This window comes from Rhinolophus sinicus, chromosome 14, assembly GCF_057876585.1.
Source record: "Rhinolophus sinicus isolate RSI-liver-muscle chromosome 14, RSI-T2T, whole genome shotgun sequence".
NCBI classification, from domain to species: Eukaryota; Metazoa; Chordata; class Mammalia; order Chiroptera; family Rhinolophidae; genus Rhinolophus; species Rhinolophus sinicus.
The window spans coordinates 83,533,840-83,544,483 of NC_142514.1; the positions used below are offsets into that span (position 1 = coordinate 83,533,840).

Consider the following 10,644-nt stretch of genomic DNA (forward strand, 5'->3'; position numbering starts at 1 on the left):
GGTGTGGAACGGTGTATAATTGGGCACATTTGGAGAGGTTGCCTTGCCGTTACTTCCTTCAGCCCATTAATATGGAGAAAGCACCTCTCACCACACCATCAGCTTAAACTGTTGGAGCCTGTCTAATAGCCTCAGCAAAGCTAATGGATGAAATCCCTGGAGAGTTTTCAGGTGAAGGGGAAACAGAAGGCTGCTGGGCAGGGAAAGAAAGAGAGGTTAAAGCTGGGTTTTGTTTTGTTTTTTACCTCAATGCAGTCTAAAGGTAACTTTTAAGATATAGATCAAATTCTTTTTTTAATCAGCTAGAACTATTTTCCTTCTAACTGTCACCTTTCTAGGAATTGTTCCCCTTCATAATTCTTACTGCGTTGGCCCACTTCTTAGGAATTTCGGAAAGGATTCAAAATCAGTACAGTAGGGAAAAAATTATTTATTTTCTAAAGTCATTACCTTGACAGGCAAAACAAAACATTTTCTCAATTTCATTCAGAAATACATTTTAAAAAATACATAGACCAATATGGCCTGCCCAGATATATATTTAACATGGTAAATATAAGGAATAAATTGTTTGAATATAAATATCTATAAAAATATAAGTACATCAAAATTTAATCCAACCTCTTCCATTTGCCAGTTACATAAAGGAAAATAATTTGACTGCTTTAAAGCATAACCAATGTTTACTCTTTGATGTCTTTCATAAACAACCCTATACCATTGTGTTTCCAAAAATGAAGGTAAGGGAATCTCCTGATTCAATGACCTTTTTTTCTTATGGATCAGAGCTAGTAGATTATCATGAAAATGTTATATCTACTCCTGACACATTAGACCAGAATTCTACGAGGCTAGGATTGAGTATGGAGGTTTCCGAGGAGGGGGTAGCAGGACAGGGAAGAGTTTGGGAGGCAATAATTAAAGCTGGGGAAATACTTCTGTCAGAGTGCAACACGTGTGAGGTAGACTCATATTTAGGAAACACATCCCAATTGACAGTAGTAACAGTTTCTTTCAGTTTTGCATTCCATGAATTGTTTTAAAAAGTCTTTTTTTTTTTTTTTTTTTTACTTGAGTGTGTTTTCAATTTGTGCATTCCTTAGAAAATCTTTATGTGGATTTTGCAGTTTCTCCCTGAAATGTGCCAGGCGCCTGAGTGCGACGCAAACACTCCCTTCAGACCCTCTTCAGGAACCCCACCCGCAGGTGGAGTCTCCTCTCCTCCCTGTGGAGGATGCCACCATAATTTGCAAGTCCTTGTGTCTCTCTGCGTTCTCTAAGCGGTCCACTGTCAGCCCTAAAGAGAGACAAAAGCCATTACCACTGATGGAAGCAAATGAAGACGGGTTAGGGGACTCCTTAACCGGTATTAGAATGTTTGGAAGGAGGACGCTGGTTCCTTGCCAGTCTGGAACAAGAAATGGTCTAAGCAGGAGGGATGCTTTTGCTGTGATCCCAGCCAGTGTGGAGAGAGTGCAGATTCAGCCGCTCGGCATGGCCCTCTCCGTGGAGGAGATTACTTCAGACAGGGCGGTTCTGTAATCAGTGTGTTCGGTTGTGGGTCACTTTCTTCTTTCTGTAGAGTTCAGCTTTCAGCTTGGCAATATGAAAAGATGTTTTGATGCTGTTGCTGACGGCCTCCAACCTATTAAAACAAGACAAGAGAAAACAAATATTATTTAAAATAAAATCATTCCTGGGCAAAAGAAACATCTAAAATTAGAATTTGGCACAAACAAATCTAAATCTGGTTTCTGAACTTTCACCACCAACCACAACAATGTACTACCCTTTGCTAACCACAAGTGAAAATAAAGCCTGCCTTTTATGCCTAGAATGGCGTGGGGGGAGCAGGGATGAAGGGTGATATGGTCCTATCTAAAGGGAATTGGGCATTAAGTACAACTTTAAAGTCCAATTTTAAGGTAAACTAGAGATACTCTCTTTTCTTCTTTGGCCCCATCCCACCCATCACCACCCTTAGTAGGAAAGAAATAAAGAGAGGTGTACACAGAGGTCCTAAGCAAATGGCAATTAGAAAAACCTTTTTCTTGCAGGTTTAATGCTTTGTTTTTGCAGGATAACGAAAGAGGGAAGAACTGTAACATTGATATAGTAGATGATATAATAGAAACTAACAAAAACAAATTTTCAAGTCAGTTCAGAAACTGTGGTTTGTGTTAATCTTGGATCTGGGGGAGCATCAGTATGGCCCGAGATCATGAACACGGAAACAGCAATGATAAGTATGAAGCCACACACAGCTGGGGATGTGTCACACTTGAGTAGGTCACGACTGAGAAGCAGTTCAAAAAGGCCAGACCTGTGCCCAGAACATTTGGATTCTAGAACTTCTTGCTACTGGATTTCTAGGAAAAGTTCCCACAGACCATGAGAGGGAAGCGTAGACCATGTGACAGATCTAAAAGGTTTCCTCCATTCCGGTTGTGAATTCTACAATGTTTAGGATTTGGAAGGGTCCTCGTTGCGGAGCTGCTCAAAGTAACCCTATGACGTTAACTAATCCAGACCCTTTTTGGCCCCTGCTCACGACGGACTAGAAAACAAGAGAGCTTTTTGGAATGGCACTGGCTCTCCACCAAATGCCTTTCCTTATTTAAGTAAATAAATAAACCCAAAAAACAGCATGTTCTAACTCTCACCAACCCTACCTAATGACTTTATTTTCCCTTTGGCCATTTGAATAACTGCTACTTTTTGAAGAACTTGATCATACATGACACTTTGATTAAAAAAAAAAAAAAAAAAAAAAAAAGACCTTTCCCTGACATGGGAAAGCAGTAAATACATTTGACTCAGAGGCTAAGGCTGGACATTACCAAAAGACCAAGGTGTGTCTAGATGTATTTTGTTTGGAAAATCTACCTTTTTACTGAGGGGGGGAATGCTAAGGATCATGAAAGTGGGCAGCAGTCTGCATTCGGGGCCTTCAAAAAAAGTATTTGAGAGGGATTCCTTTGCTCCTTTTAATCTATAGAATATGAAGATCCCCTTTGTCTTCTAAGCCTTTCTAACCCATCAAAGAAAGAATGACTTGCAGAGCAGACCATTAGCACTGGTGACAGGGACTAGCTGCCCTTAGGAGCCTCTTACCTTCTTATTTTCCTTCCTTTCACCAGCTGCTGATGAATACACTTCTTTCCAAGCTGGGAACAGTCTTTTCCTTTCTTACGGTCATTCCGGCCTTTCTCCATAGTGTCTTGGTCCCTGTTAAAATACACGTAGAGAAAAACATTTCAGCAATGGTATCTTCAGTTGCTCTCAATGCCTCTGTTAATCTCTCTTTAAAAAAAAAAAATTATTAGACTATAGTTGACGTACAATATTATTTTAGTTTCAGGTGTACGACATAGTGATTCAACATTTATACACCTTACAATGTGATCACCACAATAAGTCTAGTATCCATGTGCCACAGTGCGAGGTTATGATATTATTGACACATTCCCTGTGTTGTCCACTACATCCCTGTGGCTTATTTATTCTATAACTGGAAGCTTGTGCTTCTGATTTGCAGCATTATCATAGAAAGATGGTCACAAGGCCATAAAACTGTTCAAAAGCAAAGGTTTTTACTCACCTGAGTTCTTTTCCTGCTTGGCAAAAATTCCAGCACTTCTTGTCTTTTTGGCTGGCACACTGGCATCTATTCCTCTGGTCTGTTGCTTTTGTAGGAAATAAATCCTTTAAGGATCGCTTGGACCTAGAAGGGCTTCCAAGTCCATATGGAACAATGTGCCTATTATCAAAAGAGAGGAACAAGACATATTAGCATAATTTATAGTCAAAATGATGCATTCTGTAGGGCAAACTCATTCCAGTTGGGCACAAGGAGCTCACCACGTGGTGTTTGGTAGAGAAATTTAGGGGAATGAAGTATGGCATGTCAGGGTCACATGCCTGTAAAGGGCCCTGAGTGTGTCTACCCAACCAGGAGAAACCAGTTTTTTTAATTCAATGAAATTCCACTGAATTCCAACTCTTAACAACGTTTAATTTCTTCTCGACACAAGCTGCATTGTTTTTTGTCCAAAATTATGACATCTCTGCTTTGGTATCTGTTTCATATTTTCTTCCTCGTCTAACATTCTATTTAGTTAACAACTATGGGAGGAAGGAAAAGGGGGATTTCAAAACCATTCAAAACCATGATTGACAAGATTTTGAAAACCTATTTTCAATTCAAGTCACATGATAATGCTGGACGTGCCCCTGAGGGGGCAGAAGGAGACATACTACGCCCAGGTTTGAACATCTCGGGCAATCTGGTGATATGACTATAGAAGGACTCTTTGCCAGGATGCTCCCAGTAATTTCCAATGTGCCCGATTTGATTCTCACCTAAGAAATAAAGTCCGCCCCTTGGGAGAATCACCTTACTAAGTATTAGGCTAATAGTGGGCTGGGTTTGGTTTGATTTGATTTTGTTTGGATTTTGGTCATCCCTCACCGTACTGGGACACTGTAGGCACAATAAACATGTTTTTGTTTGTGATGCTGATGGGTGTTCTAGCTTCCAGGATGAAGGGGGAGAAAGTGCCTTCCTCATTCTAGACACAGAAGAGAAATCTACAGGCCATGTTTCTATCATGTCTTGAAATGAGCTTTTCTAAGGGGAAAGTCCAGAGGGGCCAGAGCACCCAGGTTCTAGGTCTAGTGCAGTCACAAACTAACTCATTGCTGCGCAAGTGACTTCAACATTTTGGGTCTTAGATTTTCTACAAGTAAAATGAGGGATTGGATTATAAATCTCTATAATCGCTTCTCCCTCCTAAGTCTCTACCTTCCCATGAGAAGCCATGTGATGTCGGCACCTCAGTCCCTAAACCCAGACAGATCCCACTGAGAAAACATTCCCCCAACGCCCCACTCTTAGCTTCTCCTCAGAAATGGGTGGCAGCCTCCTGCCAGCCAGCAGCTCTTTCCATCTGTCCTGTCCTGTGAGGTCTAAGCTACAGCTCTCAGAAGCCCCTCTCCTGTGTTGCTAAGAAGCAAGTTACCCTGTTCTTTTCAGGAATGGAGGGGCACTGTCCCCACCCAATGAGACACTTCCATGTTGTCAGAAATGCTACCTTCAGCATCCAAACCAGGAGCTTCCCCGAAAAGGAGCTAGAGTGACTAAGGTCCATTCTCTGGTGACGCCAGAGCAAAGAGATGACTAGAGTGACGATGCCCTCTAGAGACTCACTCGGGAGTGTTGACCCAGATAATGTCCAGATGGCAGAAGTAGACACACTCTTTATCCATCAAGGAAGAGCAGGAGCAGCGCTTGGAGCGGCGGCGGGGCCTCCAGGGTGCACTGGGAGACGGCTTCTCCCCTCCGCCGTCCGCCCCGGTGCTGAGCTCGGCGCCCAAGACGGCTGCGGAGAGAAAGAGCAGGTCAGCGGGGTGGTCTCCTCGGAGATGCTGCATCACGAGACTGACGCCGGATCTAGCAGAGCAGGTAAAAGCGGACGAAGCGCACAACCTGCCTTCAGCAAGCGACACAGAGGAAAAGGGCTCTTTACTTTTTTCCCTCCTTAACCGGGCTTCACCTTTACCTCTACTGCCTCATCCACCTTCAGAGAGATTATACAAGCGTAGGGGGAACAACCGCCTGGAACAGCAGCCTTCCAGGCGGCCTGCTAGAAATCTGGGTTGGCTTTGGCATGGAACTTAGTAAGACAGCAGAACCGTCAGCGGCTTAAAATTGGCCAATGACCAAAAATCTAAAATTAAGTAAATCACACTGCTTCCTCCTAGGTTGGCAGCCACCTCCCTATGCAGTGTGCCCTTCCCGTGAGGGGAGCACCCCCTTTACGCCGTGTGTAGGGCAGGGAGTAGCCCAGATAATATATACCCGTTGAAATTAGGCGGAGGTCAAAAACTTTAAGGAGATCATTGGAAGGAAAGAAGAGAAATCAGCTTTACAATATTCATTCCAGGAGGTCAGCTCCACAGAAACCACTGAGCTAAGGTGAAGCTGAGCAGCAGCGCAGGGCACCTAGGCAAGGTTCTGTGGGTGTAGAATTCAGAACCCCGGCCGGCACAGCCTGGCATGCGTGGGGCCACCTCCTCCCCCACCCGCTGCAGCACAGGCAAGTTAGCCAAGCAGCTTATCTGCCCAATTTTGTACATTTCAAATGATCAGACACATTCCAGCATTTTCATTCCCTTGACATCCTTTCTCTTTAGTCAGGGTCACGAAAAGACAAAAACAGTGCATTGACCCTAGAAGGGGGACCTGGGCAGATGCACATGTCCTATCTAAATCCTTAAGCAGCCAAGATTTAGCCCAGCTCCCCTCCCAGGACAGGTGAATAAAACTGAAAATAGAGCTCACACTGTTTTGGGTGCCAAAAATCTGCCAAAAGAAACCTAAAGTCAATAATGACAAATTTTTAAAGAAAACATCTGCTTCCCCCTGAAACCGCCTGAGGGGGTGATTCAACAGACTGTTCTGCAGGTGATTTTACTGCTCATATATCGCTTGGATGACTTGAATAAAATTCCTTGGCTTCGAGCTGAAATGTTTAAATATTTTACACATTAACACATTATTAAAACGGTATTTGAATGAGATATGCATTCTTATATGTCCTATTACCTGTATGAACACATATATTGCAAATATACATTTGGCTACATTAATCTTGCCTTTACGTTTCTTGAGTTGTATTGTTAAAAGCCGAGGAAATACTGTATGCACTAACGACAATGTTATTTTAATGCTATAGGAGCCATTGTATTCAATAGAGGAATTTTTTCCCAGTAGAAAACTTAAGTAGCTTTGAGCGATAATTCCCAGACACTTGATATCTGAGCTGCAGTAGTAAAAAGAAGGGGAAAAACAGAAGCAAGAAAAGCATTAAAGTGGATACGAAGACATTAACATTCAGATATTTACAAGTCAACGTGCCTACCTGTTTCTGGAGCTCCTTGGAAAGCCACAAACAGCAGAGAGAAAATCATGGGGAAATAATCCATTCTGTAAAAGGGATCAAAATTCCTCCGCTGCAAACTAAACCCGAAGGGAAAAAAAAAAACACACACGAAGAAATACAGCTGCAGTTCCCTACAAGCGCTTCTGGTTACTCTGATCTCAAAGCGATCCTTCAGTCTAAGTGCTCCTTAATGGGGAGAAAAAGAAGTTTCTGCCAGGAGAGAAGGCAGTGGGAGCGGTCTGCAGACGCGCGCGGCGGGTGGCTTGCGGGGACACCAGCGGAGACCCGAGGACCCTCGCAGCACTTGCCCCAGCGCAGATGCAGAAGCGCGTCTGACTTGGACAGCTCTCCGCCGGCTTTTTATATTGAACCCCTATAGAGTGGGGGTAAACAGCTCCAACTTTATTCCAGCCCCAGACAATGTTATTGTGTTATTAGTCACCAACAGGCAACGTGCAGCCGGAGATAAGGCCGGGCTCTAAAGGAAATCACTGCTAACTTCAGAGGCAGACGCCCGCCGTCTGACAATTCAGGGGCAGGGCTAAGAAAAAGAAAATACCCATTGGAGACCTTTGGTAAACCTGCCCGTGCGGCGCTGGAGTCTGCTTCCCCTTTGCAAGTTGCCAGCCCCAGAGTTCAAGAATCAGAACAGGGACTCCAGAAAAGTCATACCATTGGTATGAAAAGTATGAGCTACAGTTTAAATAGATTGTATTGTGTGCGGGGATTTTTTTTTTTTTTAATTGTTGTTCATTTTCCTTTTATGTCTCTCCGATTTCTCAGTGTTGATCAAACAAGAGAATGTTCCCCCTCTTCACTCTCCCCTACTCGGGGTCAAATTATTTTGGCAGATTAACGTACTTTCCCCTTATTCCAAGCCCCCTCCCCTAAGTTTTTTTTTGCTGAAGTTTTTTGCTTCCACGGTGAGAAAGATCGGTGAGAGAAAAGCAAGGAAATGAAGTTTATTAAAAAAGAAAAATTAGAGCCCTTTCAGGCACATACCCAATCCTTTCAGTATGACTGATTAGAACCCCCCTCCCCAGGGATTTTTCTGTGTCCACCCTCTTCCCCTGCCCAGAACGCCCCAGGTTCAATAGCACCAATCTTAAGAAATAGCGGGAGAGGAACGCCAGGGGGCGACCAAGAGCTACAGGGGCTGATGTTTTCTGAGGACAAAACGTAAAGGCCTTGGCTTCCAAACGAAGGAAATGCAACCTGAGGTGGGATCTGACAAAGGGCGAGGAATAGCTCCTAACATAAGATAGGGGGATGTCCCCTACACAGGGACATATTTTCTGGGGTTCATGCTTTGCTTTCTTCGTTTAGGACAAAGGGTGTTCTTGTACAGGGTTAGTTGAATATGCAATGAGGTTGGTGTTGGGAAGGAGAAAATGGCCATGCTGAATAAGGGGACCAGCTAATACCTCACATTTACTAATGTGTTTACATTTCCAAAGCAATTTCCTGTCTATTTAACCTTGAAATATCCCCTGAGGTACCCACAGGGCAGTTACTGCGGAGGTGACAACTTGCTGTAATGTACAAAGCAAAACATAAATGTAAGACATTGGTATTTTCAGTTAGCCTCATTTTTCAAGTGACAAAACTGAAGCACCAGTTTCCATGCTCCCCCAGATTTCTCACAGTGCTCTGAGTAAGGCCTATGGAATACATTTAGAACACCTCTACACAAGAAAAAGCTGACTCTACATCTAGCCTGTAGGGACTCCATCAAACAGGGGCTTCCTCCCCATCTTCATCTTGTTTGACCCCAACTTCCTCCCCTGTGGAAGGGGGGAGTGGGGCGTATTCAAATGTAGGCCCATGTCCAACGTCGAGGGTGCCATGAACCATGTCTTCCTCCTTCTCCTCTAGAATCAAAAAGAGAGATTTTGTCCCAACACCAAAACTGTGGGCCTGAGCACAGTTGGGCCCCCTGGATCTCACTAGACGTCACCACAGTTTGGGAGACAGTAACAGTAGCAGTGTCATTTCCATAATGAGATCTATCTCCTAAAGTGTCCCAGTGCGCAAGAGCTAGAGATGGGAGAGAGGCAGGGTCCCGCCCTCCCACACCCACACCCAGAGAGGCCTCCACCCAACCCAAGGAGCCTCTGCCGGGGCCCTCTGCTTCCTCCCTATGCTTACCTCAGCCCAGCCCTGGGAGCTGGGGAGGGCACAGCTCCCTCTAGAACTGGGTGGCACCAAGCTGGAAGCCAACTCTGGCCCCCTCAGCTCTGGCCAGTGTATCCCAACCTCTTCCCCCCCCCCCCCCCCCAGAAAATCACAGTAATAGCAGAGGAAGCTGGTGTCATATTCACAAGATCCAAGTTTTCCTCAGCAAGGGAAAGGTGGTGAGGGAATTGTCCAACACACACCTTTGACACCTTTGACAGAACACTGGCCATGGTCAGGACCAACCTGTCCTAAGCTCCTCCCTGGAAACCACCGCCCTTACCCTCCCCAGTCTCCCCGGGTCCAATCTGAACTACCCTCCAGCAAGGAAGCCAGTCTCGTCACAGCCACCCCCACCTTGGTAGGCTGCCCTTGCCAGTGCCAGCAGCACCCAACGATTAGGTAGAGAAGTGAAGCAAAATGAAACTGCCCACACGCCTTCCCACAGCCCTCCCTCCTCTCTTCTCCTGTCTGTCTTCTTGTGAATGTATTTTAATTATAAATACAAGAAGTGGGTGGCAATGATCTGCCCTGCACCTCTCACCTAGGGCCTTCTAGGGCTCTGCTAAATTTAATGCGCAGGGTTTCAGACTTGGGAGGGTCCCATCATTCCAAGTACAATCTTGGCCCATCCTTTTGAAACCTGAGTTTCTAAGATGCGTACAGGCATGTATGTGTGTGTACTTCCACCTCTCTTCCTTTGTGTGTCATGGGAGAATGGTGGTATCTGCCTTCTCTGTCCATCTCTCCATCTTGGCCTCTTGCAGCAGCACTTTTTTCTTACTCTAGGAGGAAGGGGAAGTCCCTTTCAAGCCCAGAGAATTCAGTTATGGCACTGCCAGGCAGCTACCCAGCAAAAACGTTTTCCAAGGAGCAAGAGGGGGAGGGAGAAAGAACCTTAACAAACCAGTTTTACAAGCTAGATGCCCCCACCTCTCCTCCACTTGAAGCATTGCTAGAGAGGGAGGCAGGAAAGGAGGAGGTTAAAAGAGCCGGACACAGTCATGAGTGTGGAGACCCCACCTCCATCCACAGCCCCCCATTCCGCCCCTCCGAAGTTTAGGAGGGGAAAGGCTCTTTGTCGCCACACTCCTCCTCAGAGAGGAAAGGGAAGGGGGAGAAGAGGTGAAGAAGACGGCCTCCCCCCCCAACAGCAGTTTGTTGTTGCTGTTCTTGCTTTTGTTGTAACACTTGAATACTAGAAACCAGTTGATAAAGGTATTTTTAATGTGTTTCTTTCTGTATCTTTTGCTGTGTATTAATAGATATCTATAAATAAAACACACTGAGCCACAAATACAGATAATACACAGTAGCAAAGTGTACTGTTTTTAGCACTCTTCAGCTTTGCTCTTTCTCAACTTTTGCGTAATAAGGTTTGCAACTTTGCCAAGCCAATAAATCTGGTGTGAGATGTTACATTTAGCTCAGCAAAAAGAACAGCCGTTAGGTTGCTTGACACCAGCACAAAGAATGGGGAACTAGTTTATTGCAGGCACTGGGAAGCTATCCATGCCACTGAGCC

General features: G+C 44.8%; 1 protein-coding gene across 1 annotated transcript; it reads right to left on the reverse strand.

Moving 5' to 3' along the window:
- Positions 1–410: 410 nt before the first annotated feature.
- EDN1 (endothelin 1) lies at positions 411–7,384 on the reverse strand. The gene is made up of 5 exons (XM_019742956.3): positions 6,924–7,384; positions 5,210–5,381; positions 3,602–3,760; positions 3,115–3,228; positions 411–1,645 (listed from the first exon to the last, which is right to left on the reverse strand). The coding sequence occupies exons 1-5, from the start codon at positions 6,985–6,987 to the stop codon at positions 1,543–1,545; spliced, it is 612 nt and encodes a 203-aa protein (XP_019598515.3). The 5' UTR covers positions 6,988–7,384; the 3' UTR covers positions 411–1,542.
- Between the last annotated feature and the right edge of the window lie 3,260 nt (positions 7,385–10,644).